Here is a 14836-nt window from a genome sequence, read left to right on the forward strand (position 1 = left end):
CCATTCTTGATAGTAAATGACAACGAAAGCAGAGTTTTTCAAGGAATTAGAAATCTCCATTCTCCTTCAAGTGGAATCTTGCGGAACAAGATTTTACGAGAATTATGGCCAAAGCACTAAACACCATTCAATGGAAACACCTGCAAATCGCAATTGTACTTTGTCCATGCTTTAGAAATATTGCTTTTATTTTGCAGAAAACTTTAATGGAAACGCTTCTAATGTCTGCACAGCAACACATAACTCCTCCAAACAAAAATCGACTTTTAAAGTTTACTTACTAAACTGGTCATTCATAGAAGCAAACCTTCACTATTGAGTAAATTGCAGAGGCAAACATTGTTATCATCTTCAATCCTGTAGGTAATGGGAAGTTCTTCTTTCCTGTTGATTACAAGCTTTAACCACAGCAGCAGTGCTGGCACTGGTTAGACTGAAAATGCTGCCAACCACAGATACTCTACTTCTGCAGTCACATAAAGGAGGGAAATGGTTTTCAGATCTCACAAAGAGGGAGATATACAGTGTGTAGAGGTGCTGTGGTGTCCTTGTTTGTGAGATTTTGCAAGGACAGCAATGTGTCCTTATTCTTGCAGTAAAATGGGTCTCTGACAATTTCCTCAACCCTTGTTTACTGTGTATAGAAAATCTTAAACTACATCTTTGATTCTTTTTAAGCCGATGGTGCCAGGACAGGCTTATGCTGCATCAACAGTTTATCTTCGCTGGCAAAAAGAAGTTGGGTCACTGAGGAGCTGTTTACATGAACTTTATCATCTGATGATCAACTCTATTGGAGCAGAGGTGAACCTACAATTGCCTTCTGTTGTATGGCAACTGGCTGTATTTTATGACTGAAGCCATGTTTATTGCTTATAAACGAGGCATCATTCAGTATCATATCGCTTAACAACAAGCAGTAATGTCACAGTCAGTACTCAGAGAAAACCTTTCTTTGATATTTTAAGCAGCTTTCTGAACTTCTATTATTTTCATTTCCACATTTTACACTCCAAGTTACAAAAAGGCATCCAATGCAAAAGTTGGGCACCTGCCTGGTTAGTATACATACAACAGTTTCAAAACTCATCCTGTTTTTTAGATTTTCACCCTTTTTTCCCTGCAAAAAGTTCCCTAGATTTGTGAGATTCTTGGGTTGTTTTTTATAAGAATTGTTTATCTTTTGAGTGCCTTGGCAAAATCTTGAGCAAGCACCTTATCAGTTAATTTACTTTGGATTTTGAGGCATGTTTAGGATAATAATTCTGTTGTGAGCCCATTTTCTGCAGGAAGATGTTGTAGCAGTCATAATATGCTGAAACATTTTTACCATATTTCCCTCTTCCCCATTAAAATGTTCTTGATGCTTTCAGCTGCAACACAAACTCAAAAATAATTCATTCACCCACATGCTTCACATTTAAAGAATTTCTCTTCAAATTGAATTAAAATCTGCAAATATTTAACCCCCCCCAAGACGTATTCCCCCCCAAAATTCCATTTGAACAATTATGATAATAAAACTTATGGTGAGGATGCAGAAAAATCTTAAATAATGCAACCCTGCATTGGAATAGGTGGGTATAGACGGATGGATGTCAGGGGGTTTAAAGATATGCCAAAATCATGGTTTGGTACGTACCTTGGTTTTAAGGTCACAGCTCCTTTCTTTTTACAATACAGTAAGAGCATAAATGCAAAACATAAAACTGCTTTATTTTGGTGTAAACATTAAACCAAAACAAAAAGAAAATGGCTTGCAGTAAATTCTTTAATAAAAGATTTTAAATAAAAAAGATGGCATAAATAGAGATATAAAGGAAGGATGGATGTTTCAAGAGAAAAATAGATAATCCACTCAAACGTGTATACTATTCATTTAACCCACAGTTCAATGTGTTTTTTTTTAAAGAAAAACTTTAATTGCATGTATACTGTAAATGATAAAGCAACATATGATTAGTTTTAAGGCTATGACGTTTGGTTAATAAAACAATATGTTTGAATGAGCACACATTTTCAGATAAAATCTGTATTCAAAGTAAAAACCCTCTAACATTATTTACTTTACAGTATTTGTTATTGTTAAAGAGTAAAGTTATCAGAAAATGTAAATATAAGAAAATCCTTGTTTTATGTCATTGAAACAATTTAAAATAAATAAATACCTGGCTTGACGCTGCTGTGAGGAAACGATGTTATTATGGGGATCCGTCCACACCAGGAGCCAGTTGCTTTACATGGGCTGCTGCCGCAGCAGCCTCCCCGAGCAGGGCAGACCAGGGCCCACACCACAGCCATAAGGCTGCAGTTCAGGGCCCCAGCCAACCAGACAAGGGCAATCAATGCAGCAACAACCCCCAGACCGAACAGGCAAAACCCCCGGTGTGGAGGATCCCCATGAGGAAAACACTGGAGTTTAAACAAAAATTAAATTACCTTAAGAAACAGTAAGAACAGCTAAGATTGAATAAATAAATAATTGTGCCTATAAATTAAGAAATAAATAAGAAGCAATACAGTTGAGTAAAATGAAAAGAAATTAATGTGAAATATAATTATGTAAAATAAATTAAGGTCAAATAAAATTTATTTAAAAGCCAAGCTAAAAAGGTGGGTCTTAAGCCTCATTTTAAAAACATCAATGGTCTCTGCAGCCCTGAGGTTCTCTGGCAGACCGTTCCACAGTCAGGGGCCTTAACAATGGAAAGAGGCCTCACCATATGTCTTGGTCCTCACCCTTGGAACAACTAATAGACCGCTACCAGAGGACCTAAAGGTCCATGAGGGTTCATAATTTAAAAGCAAGTCGGATAAATAAGAGGGCCCAAGACCATTAAGACATTTATAAACTACTAAAAGAACCTTAAAATCAATCCTGAAATGCACGGGGAGCCAATGCAGCGATTTTAAAACTGGTGTAATGTGTTCCCGCGCTCTTGTCCTCGTCAGAACTCGTGCCGCCAAGCTCAGAAGTAGCTGTAGGTTCGAAATGGACTTTTTGGGAAGACCAGAGAGCAGGGCATTACAGTAATCTAATCTACCAGAAATAAAAGCATGTATCATGGCAAGAGAGAGAAATGATATGATGATTATGATATGGCAATGTAAAATGTGGAGCAAAATGAAAACAAAAAGAAAACAAACAAACAAACAAAAAAAAGCTGTGATGTTAATTAATTCATGTAATGTAATGTAATGTAAAGGGGAAGAAAATGCTGGGAGTATTGGAGCTAAAGTCATCATCTATTAAAGATTGAATATTAATTCCTGAAAAAGGCAAATTATTTCACTATCACTTATTCTGTAAGACAACCAACCATACTTCTTAGCAGTTAAGTAGAGATGAGACTGGTAGTACTAGTCCAGTTATGTTTGAACCAAGTCGACCCACTTACGACCGTTTTTGGTGAACAACTCTGGTGCACAGACGAAGCCTTGCTGGTGATTGAGTTCCAGCTAAAGTTCCCGGGAGGCCGAAGGTCCGTCACTTGGGGTGGTCTGCAGGTTTTAGGTCTGAATTGGTTCTTCCTCATATTCAGTCTCATCCTGAGATGCTGATGCTGTTGGGGGTGTCGAAAATGGTGTATAGTAAAACGTATCTGCAGCATTAATCATGGAGTAATGACTAAAACGATAAAAAAAGGCTACGCTTTAGAAGTAGGAAAAACTCTTAGTAAGCTGGCGCTGTAGCTTAAAGGGTGCATAGACTTGATTGAACTAGTTAGAAAAATATAACAAGGAAAAACAGAACAAAGACAAAAGAACATGTGCAGAGGCAGACTTTCTTTCTCAATCCTTTCCTGCACCCAGTCCTGGTCATTCTCATGACCAGTTTTCTTTCTACATGTATGATGCATGTGGCTCAGTTTGGTTTCTCCAGATGCATCTCTATGCATCCTGAAAAAACTTTAGTCTTCCCTTCATTCTCCTGACTCAACTCGATGTGTCTGTGTAAATGGGAAAGACTAAATTTTCTGAGTTCTTTGTTCTAAGTTTGGAAGCAGTCCATGCTAACAAAGAAGTGAAGCTTACCCTCTCCAGCCAATGAAAGCAGGCTCCAGGCAGCTTGGCTGGAGGTCAGATAATCTACATAAAAAGTTGGTTCAGTGTTACAAACTTTCTGATTTCTTTTGTTTAAAAGTATCAGATAAACATTTGTGAACACATCTGTACGTTATAAGATGTTAAAGTCATTAAGTGATGTTATTGTTAAACCATTGATCAACCATTCAAACAGGAGCTGTTCTGGACTGTATCACAGTCTACTGCCTGTCTGTGGGAGATGTCAGTTCATGAATTTAGAGAGGCATAAAAAGAGGACGTGTAAGATCTCTGTCTTCTTCTCCGGCTGGAATGCAACACCTTGAAAAGATATCTGTTAGTTCTCAGTTGACATGATAGTTTATCATTGAAAGAATCACTCCCCAAATACAAAATCATAGTTTAAGCCAGCATTCAACTCTTACTCCTTTTTCAGAAGAAGCTAGAAGAGGCTATTTTCAAACTTGAATCTAGTATATAAGATCCTAAATGGCCTGGCCCCTGCATGTTTACTGGATTTTGTCTGTTATCGCCCTGTTAGTTCTGTAAGATTCACCAGAATAGCTTCCATCTACAACTGTATTGTACCTTTCTGCCACACAACTTTTGGCCAATCTGCCTTTTCTTTTAAAGCCACTACACAGTGGAATACACTAAGTGAATATTAAAAGAGCTGCAGCTCCATGAACTGTTTTAAATCTGAACTGAAACCAAGGTTATAATAGTTTGGGATTTTTTATTAGTTTTAGTTTTTATTTCGTTTTGACTTTATAATTTCAAATTCAGTTAGTTTTAATTAGTTTTTAGAGCAAATTTTCTAGTTTTTATTAGTTTTCGTTTTTTAAAAATGCTTAGTTTTAGTTTAGTTTTTATTAGTTTTAGTGTTAGTTTTAGTTTTTTGTTTGTTTTTTCTAAATTAGAGTATTTGCCAGGTGCAAAATTCAAAATAATCAGAATAGGCACTGTATAATAAAAACTTACACTTTTTAAAAACTGTATCATGAGGAAACATGAACAGCCAACGACAAATCAAATACAACAGCCCATAAGACAGTAGCCTTAAGTAAAAAAAAAAAAAAAAATGTGTGCAATGCTGCTTCTGAGATAGTATGCTCGGTAAAAATCAACATAACCAACATACTAAAGACACACATCAACATAACCTGAATCCATTCAAGAGACAGTTCACAGTCCCTGGCAGCCAGGAGTCTAAAGGAGATAAATCTGACTCATCATGAACAACCTGAAAAACCCAACAAACTCTAGACCAGAGCTTTAATTCATTCAGATGAAACAACTCACAATTAACTACATAAAGAATTGAACTAGAGGTGCAGCAGCTTTAGTACAAATCACTGCGTCTGTTTAAAAGTACAGGACCTCACATGTTATACTGGACATGATAAAGCAGTGAATAGTTTACACACTGAAAGTGAACGTGTCTGGTAGAAAACAGAGCCAGCAGCTGGTTAACATACTGATGTATCTCAGCTGGATGCTGATGTGCTTTTCTTTTCTTTTCAGAATTAAAAGTTTAGTTTCCCAGAATGACCATCCATGCATTCATCTCCAGTAGGCTGGATTACTGTAATGGTCTTTTAACAGGACTTCCTAAAAAGAGCATTAAACATCTGCAGCTCATCCAAAATGCTGCTGCTAGAGTTTTGACCAGGACTGAAAGATCTGAACACATCACACCAGTGTTGAAATCTTTACACTGGCTTCCAGTCAGTCACAGAATAGATTTTAAAACCCTTCTGATTGTTTACAAATCCCAAAATGGTTTAGACCCAGAATACATCTGTGATATGTTCAGAGAATATAAACCTAGCAGAGCTCTTAGATCCAAAGACTCTGGTCAACTAGTCCAAACCAGAGTCTAGACTAAACACGGAGAAGCAGCATTTAGCTGTTATGCTGCAAACAAGTGGAACAAACTGCCAGTGGAGATTAAACTTTCACCAAATGTAGACATTTTTAAATCCAGGTTAAAAACATTTCTTTTCTCATGCACCTATGCATGAAATCTGCATGTTAGCTTTTTAATTCATCTTGCATTTTAATGTAATTTATGATTTTATTGTAATTCTTGCTATGTGCTGCTGCCTTTTACTATTTCTTAATATCTTTAATGCTTTTGTTTATGTAAAGCACTTTGAATTGTCCTGTACATGAAATGTGCTGCACAAATAAACTGCCTTTGCTTCTATGCTAAACATACATAACCTGCTGTCTAACACTGTAAACAAAAACTATTTTAAGCCTCTCAAATTCAGCTTTTCAAGATTTTGTGTGTGACTGTGTGTGTAGGTCTGTTTGCGTATGTGTGTGTGTGCAACTGACAGTGTGTCTGTGACTCACGTTCCCTCCCCATGCTGCTTGGCCTGGCTGAAGCTTATCAATCCGTGGAGGGGGGCAGAAAGGCTACCTGGTCCAGGTGCTCCTGGTTAACCTTTATGTTCAGCTTTTCAAATGGATTTTCAGATTTGTGGTTTTTCCTTCCACATATTGAACCACCTGCTTCTTCTTCAAGACACTTTATCTTTGACATGGTCATAACGAAAGAAATCCCAAATAGGACTCTCCTCGCTTTCTCCTAACTTTCTCCGTAGCATCACGCTAGCGGACACGCTGTTGATACGTGACGTCATGGCCGTACGACGCAGACACCTGGCATAAATCCAGCAGAGCGAAGTAAATAGATTTCATATCAACCCCGAGGCCTTATGTATGAAATAAATTTACAAAAAACGAAAACGAAGGACATTTTTGCTTTCATTTTAGTTCGTTTTAGTTCGTTTTGTAAACACACAATACAGTTTCAGTTAGTTTTCGTTTTTTAAAAACTCTCGTTTTTATTTCTATTTCAGTTAACGAGAATGTTTTTTTAATTTTAGTTTTCGTTTTTTCGTTAGTTTTCGTTAACTATAATAACCTTGACTGAAACTGTTCTTAAAAACACCTAAATTTCAACCTTTTGTATTATTTTTAATGGTGGTGAATAAATGTGTTTGTCTCTCTTGTAACCATATTGATTATTGTATGGTTTTTAATGTGCCCTGCTAAGGACTGCACATGTAAATTAGCCCAAGGCTAATTCTGATACAATGCAACAAATTGTAACATTTATGTTTAAATTGTACATGGTTCCTTATAAATATAAATAATAATAATAAAAACAAATTAACAGAAGCTGCGTCTTTTCATCCCACTGCAGGTTTTTAATGTAATTGTGTAACTAAGCTGTAACTATCAACTTGTATTATTTATTTATTTGACAGACGACTTCACTGCACCAGAAACTACATCCACATGCACCTGTTTGTTTCCTTCATGTTGCGTGCCGCCAGCATCTTTGTGAAGGACAAAGTTGTCTATTCAAGTGCCGGATTGCAGGACTTTGACTCTGCCCTGTTGGACAACTTGAAAACAGTCAGCATAGCATCACTGGACAAATCTCAGTATGTAAGTACGAAGCCTTCATCTTTGAATGTTTGAACTGTTCCATTAAATAGTAGTTATTTATTTTCATTTATTAATGAATTAATTTTATTTTCCCATTCTTTCATGTTCTTAACTCTGTAGTGTTAATATACAGTAGTTTAGCAAAAATTGTTGTTCTGGTGCACAGATTTAACATAAATTTCAACTTCAGTGGAACATTAACAAACAATTTAAGCAAATTTAAATTCTGACAAAAGCAGAACTGTAGTCTTTGGTCACTTTATTGGATACATCTGGTCAAATGCTTGTTTACACAAATATTTAATCAGCCAATCACATGACATGAGCTCAATGTATTTAGACATGTTGACATGGTCAAGATGACTTGCTGAAGTTGAAACTGATCATTACAATGGGGAATAAAAGGGGATTTAAATAAGTTTGAACATGTCATGATTGTTGGTGCCAGACAGGCTGTTCTGAGTAGTTTGGAAACTAATGATCTACCAGAATCTTTACATCACAACCCTCTCTATGGTTTACAGAGAATGGTCAAAAAACGAGAATATATCCAGTAAACGGCAGTTGTCTGGGTCAAAATACCTTGTTGATATAAAAAAAGTGATTCACACTCCTATGTGGTTTGTTAATTGCAACATTTTAAATGGTTACTTTTAATTTAAAAATGATTAATTGTTCAGCCCTAGCCAGTACTTGAAAAGTATACATTTAAAAGCAGCCGGTAAATGTACTTAGCTATGTTACCGTTATATAAAATGTCATTTTTTTGCTGATGACACTTAGTTGTACATGTCTAAAGATCCCAGCAGCCTAACAGCTTATGGCTCTGACATTAAACCCTGGATTCCTAAGGTTGACTTTATTTCAGTAATGATAAGTCTTAAGTTTTATGCATGCACACTGACTGTATGTTTATTGGGGTGGGGGGTGTGTGGGGTCTTAATTCTAGTCTTGATTCTATTGCTCAGTCTTCTCTTTTTCAGCTTCAGACAATCTAAAGAAAAGAAAATGGATCATTTCCATTAAATGTGTCATTACAAAAGGTTATGCACATTTTTTATGTAATTTCTCTTTTACAACTGTAATTTACTGTACTTAGGTATCAGCCAGACCCCATTTTATGAAGTCCTTTGCCCACTGAAGTTCAGTTATGTTTAAATCCACCTTTAGTCTTTTCCTTCTGAAAGAATGGTTTTGGTCATATCTGATACACATTTTTTCCCCCACTGCGCTCTAGTGAAGATCCATCTAACCTAACTCAGTTTATCCCTTCTTGTAAAGCACTTTGTACTGAATACTATAACTATGTTATAGAAAACTGTTCCAATCGAAACACTCTAATCTGTTGCTGTCTAGTGTTATGCAATACGTTTTCTCGGCTTTGTGATGACAAATAAACAATTTGGCAATTCACCAAGGATTTGTGCCCTACAGACACATGAATCCATTTATTTATTTGCCTGCTGATTCCTCATGTTGTTTTAATAGTTGCTTAAATATTGTGAGCTGTATTCATTAGTAAACTTGAAGCCTTTTCCCAGTCTAATTATTGTCAGTGACAAGATCTGGTGATTTGAAATTTTAAAAACATTCACATCACATCACATCATACACAAGTAACATTTTTAAAACCTTAAAACTCCATATGCTTATAAATTAGTACTAATGAATATACTGAAGTATTTCAAAAATGCAAATCAAATAATTAAAGTAAATTACCAAGTGAGAAATAAAGTTATTTATTAATTTGCCTTTCTGGTAAAACAAGTTCACTTCACTTCTCTTGTTGTGGCATTTTTGCGCAGACACTCCCAGATTTACACGATCTTTACTAAAGTGTATTAAACGTGGGAGGAAATTCTTCCTCTCACATTTAAACCTGTTGTGCATCTGTATACCTAATTTTACAAAAACTATAAATGAGAAAAGGAAGATTTTCTTTTAATGAATAAATGAATGAATGAATGAATGAATGAAAAAAAAAAACAACTTTAGTGATTTAGAACAGAAACAAATGTTTGTTTTGGCTTCAACCCATGTGACTGAAAATCAAATCCTCTGCAGGCAGCCTCTTGATTTCTAATGCGGTTGTGCTGTGAAATGAAATGTTTTTTGACGTTTATTAAAGAAAAATTTAAGTTTATGATAAACATGTAACACCTGGTTGTTAATTCAATGTAGTTTGTGTTGACAGGCTGCAGAATTTGAAATTTACAATGCATCCTGACAATAATAAAGAAAACTGTTGCTTGTGGAGATTTTTCCTGTCTGGAATCTTCCCTCCGGTATCTTCCAAATGATGAATACAACAAACTGCTACCATCATGCAGTTACAGATGAATACACAGATGAATATAAAGAAGCAGCATCTTCAAAGCTGCATAGGTGAGGGAAAACAATTTATAAACTAGACGCCTTGGCAGTGCAGCTCTACAGCACATATTTGTGATGTTGCTTTTTGGAAAAACATATTTTAAAATGGAGCCTGTTTGTGTAATATTATTTAAAAGCCCATTCACTGTGTGACTTAAAGCAGCCCTGGCTTTGTGGCGTGAAACTGCAGATTTAGCACTATGTGATGATAAAACTACATAAATATCAGCTAAGCAAAACATAAACACAGTCACAGTTACGCAGCCAATAACGTTGGCAAATTGTTAAGTTGTACATGCGTTTGTTGTTGAGTAAGATATGTTTGGGCATGTATGTGCTTTATACATCATGGATTATGTAAACCAAAGCAGACTGTAGAATGTTGAATATGTACACTTGCTTAATGAATATGTGGAATATGTATATTGCTTGTCACTTTTTTTATTTCTCTCATGCTACAAGCAATTCTCTTTAAGTGCTCTTCAAGTGAAACATACTGCTTTAATGCATAGATACTAAGGAAAGATATCTCATTCCACCATTCATTATTCTTTTTATGTTATAGATTGTTTAATTTGGTATCATTATTTATATCTCTTGTGAATACTTTTCTAGTGGTTATAAATTAAATACGGGTGAAGCCGGATCTGTATGTGGTATTTTAGCACAATTGGTGAGCTTGTCCTGACAGCTGGCTCAGTACCAGAGGTAGGAGGAGGTGTTCGTTTGACTGGTTTTGATGTACCAAATACTCAAGGCAGGAGCATCAAAGTGCCTCAAAATGACATGTTTCGATGCTGCTGCTAGTTCTGTCTGACAGCAGTGGCATAGATGAGACAGATGGCAGTGATGAGGGCAACAGGCATCAAACAAAGCGACTGGGAGTGAGAGCCAGCACCCCCAACAAATGATGTCATTTGAGGTGGCGAACATCTGATGAGGCTTGATAATCATGTTTCCCGGTAAATAAAACCGCAGGAACAATGTTTCCTGGTTTGAAAAGCAAAAATGGAACAAAACAAATTCAAAATGAGCATTTTTGATGGTGATAGAAAATGCTTTTCATGTACGTTTGATTTCAGTTTGTAGTGAAATGGCCTGAAGTTTGGTGAGATAGATAGATAGAAAGATAGATAGAAAGATAGAAAGAAAGAAATAGTCAGTTCAGGTAAGGTAAAGAAAAAAAGAACAGGGTAAAAGTACATAAATAAGTAAGGACAAGGACTACAAAGGTGGAATAAAAGTGACAACAACAACAACTGCTTTGTATCAAAATAAAGTAACCTGCAGCTGACAGTCTTACATCCTGTCTCCTTACTACTGGTGGCACTGTGGTGCCACCCCCTCCCTCCAACCTTCTCCAGTGTGCTATTAAACAGTCTGTGGCCCTTGGTAGTGCATGGGTAGGAAGGATTTCCTGAGTCTGTCTATAGAGCAGCTCAGTGACAGCAGCCTGCAGGATAACCAGCTCCTCTGTGCTGTGATGGCAACATGCAGAGGCTGGCTGACATCAGTGATGGCCAGCAGCTTGTCCAGTGTCCTCCTCTCTGCAACCACCAAGACAGGCTCCAGCTCCCTCCCTGCCACAGAGCCAGCTAGATTTATTAGTCTGTCTGGTCTGTTTTCGTCCCTCTTCCTGGAACCTCCTCCCCAGAACATCACACCATAGAACAGAGTGCTGGCAACCACAGACTGGTACAACATCTGCAGCAGTTTTCTACAGGAGATAAAAGCTGACTACCTCCTCAGGAAGTACATCCTGGTCTGCCCCCTCCTGTAAAGATGGTCATAATTCACTGACCAGTCCAGTTTGTTGTCCAGCTTCAGACAGAGGTACTTGTAGGACACCACCACCTACACCCTATCTAAGAGGACAGGCTGGGTACGTGGTCTTTTCTTAATCTGCTACTGGTTCTGGTGACAACACACCACAAACTCTTCCACTAACTTACTGTATTTCTCCTCCTGCTCCTCCCTGATACAGCCGACAATTGCTGAGTCATCCGATAACTTCTGGATGTTACACAACTCACAAGTTGTTTTGGAAGTCAGCCTCGAACAGCTGATTAATGTATTGCATTTGTATGCATGAATGAAAAAATTAAAATCAAATAGATAAATCAAATGAGCTCCAGTATTGGTCCTAATTTAAAATTTTTATGGCTGGTTTTATGAAAAACCAGATCCAGTTTTATATTTAAGAAAATACGATTAATATTTCTTTATCAGAATCCGAATCATACATACTTTAATCATCCCAGGCTGGGAAATTGTGTTGTTAAAGCAGCATTATAGGAACAGAACAGAAAGGAAGAGTGAGATGCAAGCACATCCTAACAAACCTAGAATAATATATCATACAAAAAGCACTATTATTAACCAATATCCAGATAAAAATGAAAAATTAGGGAAATATATGATTTAAGAGCTAAGCCATACACAGCAGTGAAGAAGTGGAATTTAAAAGAAGCAGCGTTAAAGACTGAAGCTTCTATTTGACACAAAAGAATCATGAAATCAATCATGGAGCTAAATCTTCAGATAATTTTGTTAAATTTATTCCATACCTCGAATGCTGTTTCCCCTGCAGACCACAATAAAACAGAAAACACTGGCGATGACAGACGCTAGCTCTGAACAACCATAGAATGACATTTTCTTTAAGCACAACCTAACTAAAGAATAATTATTCTTATTGTTTATTTTATAAAGAACCGGTCAATAATGCTAATATAAGCACTAAATGAGTAAATTGTGTTGTTGTAATATTTACTGGTCAATATGTTCTATTAATTAATTTCTATGGCAGGAATCGAGAAATCCTGTTTTTATCACGTTCTGCCTGCTTCCTGCACTGCCAGCTGTCACGGTTACTCCTTTTTTAAAATTATTTTTAAATTGACAAACGATGAAAAGCAAAACTCACTTAATCACACTTTTGATAGTTGCATCCCCAAATCTTGTGTTCTAAGAAGGAAAGTAGACGTAAGTCATATTCCTCTCACTATCCAGCATGTTGTTGCACTGTTTATTTTCTACAGTAGCTCAGAAAGGACAAATGAGACAGGGCTTTAATTACCAACATGTTGCTTCTGAACTGTAAGAAAGAAACTCCCATTAACACACATGCAACAGAATCACCTGAAACAAAAAACAAAAAACAAAAAAAACAAAAAACAAAACAAAACAAACAAAAAAACCACAAAACAAACAAACAAACAAACAAAAAATAAAAACAGCAACAACAACAACAAAAAAATAAACATAACTGAATCCATGCTCAGTGTTCCATTCAGTTTACAGGTAAAAAAATATGAGTGGAGGAAATTTATCAAACTGTACTGAAGTCGGTTTACTTGTTGGAAATTTGAGGCCTGAATGTTTGGGTTATTTGTTTAAGCACTTGGCATACTTTTGCTCGGCATGTATTTATGTGGAACTTTTATACTTATTTCACTGTTGGGATTTTTATCTGTTCTCATTACCTTTCCATCAGTTACACCAGAACATATAAACTTCAATAAATTTAGTTATCTGAGTGTTTTTATTCTATTTAATAAAATGAGAGGGTCATAAAACTGGATCATTTATAAAAATTAATAAATTTAAAGCATCTATAAAGCACCCATTTTTACAGATTAGGTTAGATGGCTTTTCCTCCTTGTTATGCATACAGTATGTATGTAGCAGCTTCCTTCATTTAGAAGCACCTGTCATGTTTCAATAGTTTTTGTGAAGGTGAACAAATAATCAGCATTAAAATGAGTGCAAACAGGATGTGATGAGTGTTAATGTTGTGTTATTAGATCGGCTGCAAGGTGACAGTGCTGCTCTTCATCTATTTTCTGGCCACCAACTACTTCTGGATCCTGGTAGAAGGCCTCTACCTGCACAGTCTTATCTTCATGGCCTTTCGGTCCGATTCCAAATACCTCTGGGGCTTCATACTCATCGGATGGGGTAAGTAATAAAATAAAATTTTTCACATCACTTTGATGACATGAGGAAGCATGGAGATGATCCTTCTCCACAACACAACCCGATGGGTCATTGAATCTGGCAAATGTCCATGAGATTGACTGCTGCAAAAATATGTCACGTCAACGCATTAATTAATTAACACAGACAAAAATTTAATGATGGCCGTCATCATGTATTAGCATTTGGGATGAGCCATTCTGACGTAAACCAGTGTTATGTGTAGTCATTTCCGCCTCCAGCTCTGCTGAATCTCTACCCTTTCCACATGCAGAAATAAGCATGTGCTGGCTGAAAACCAGTTCCTGATGTACTGCACGTTTCATAGAGTTTCTTTGGAAAGTGTAGAGCCCCAAAATCGTTTTTTTACTGCACAAAATCATTTAAAAAAATCGCTTTCCCTCACAATCTAGAAGTGCAAAGATTTAATCATTTTTGTTTGTTACAGCAGGGAAACACACCTGATGGCTGGAAATCACATTGTCCCCTTTGTGTTCAGGTGGAAGGCAGGTTAACACAGCTCTGAGAGCAATTCTAGTCATTGCCGAGAACTAATTTTACCCAAATCCCTGACTTTTTTCAACCCAAACGAAGTAGTGTTATTGCAATGTATAGTGGCCAAACTGTTATAGTTAAATGTTGTTATGGTATGTTTGGTTTGAACATAGGTCTCACATTTGAAACAGAATGGTTATAGGTTGTTGTCAAAGATCATATTTAACAGTATAAAGAAACAACAACATGAGGATAGTTTGAGTGGATGTCTTGCTGAAAGCATTAATTCAAAGTGATTAAATTCTTTAAGCTTAAGGGCCTGTTTAAACTTTCCTGAAGGGATCTATTTAAGATGCTCTCAGCCCCCACAGACCAGCAGTTTCTCAGTACAAACAGATGAATGTGCTGTCCTCCAAAAAGCAGCCCACAGACTTTGGGGATAGCATTGATCGTATGAAATTGTGATTGGCTGAAAGATAGC

At 36.5% G+C, this 14836-nt stretch overlaps 1 protein-coding gene across 1 annotated transcript in view; it reads left to right on the forward strand.

The window, feature by feature from the left end:
• pth2ra (parathyroid hormone 2 receptor a) overlaps window positions 1–14836 on the forward strand; it is a 71612-nt gene that overhangs the window by 27007 nt on the left and 29769 nt on the right. Inside the window, exons 6-7 of the mRNA XM_042002595.1 lie at window positions 7326–7509; window positions 13689–13842. Of these exons, the coding sequence (XP_041858529.1) occupies window positions 7326–7509; window positions 13689–13842 (338 nt within the window). The remainder of the gene's footprint in view (window positions 1–7325; window positions 7510–13688; window positions 13843–14836) is intronic.

The sequence above is a fragment of the Melanotaenia boesemani genome, chromosome 12, assembly GCF_017639745.1.
Source record: "Melanotaenia boesemani isolate fMelBoe1 chromosome 12, fMelBoe1.pri, whole genome shotgun sequence".
In the NCBI taxonomy this organism is placed as follows: domain Eukaryota; kingdom Metazoa; phylum Chordata; class Actinopteri; order Atheriniformes; family Melanotaeniidae; genus Melanotaenia; species Melanotaenia boesemani.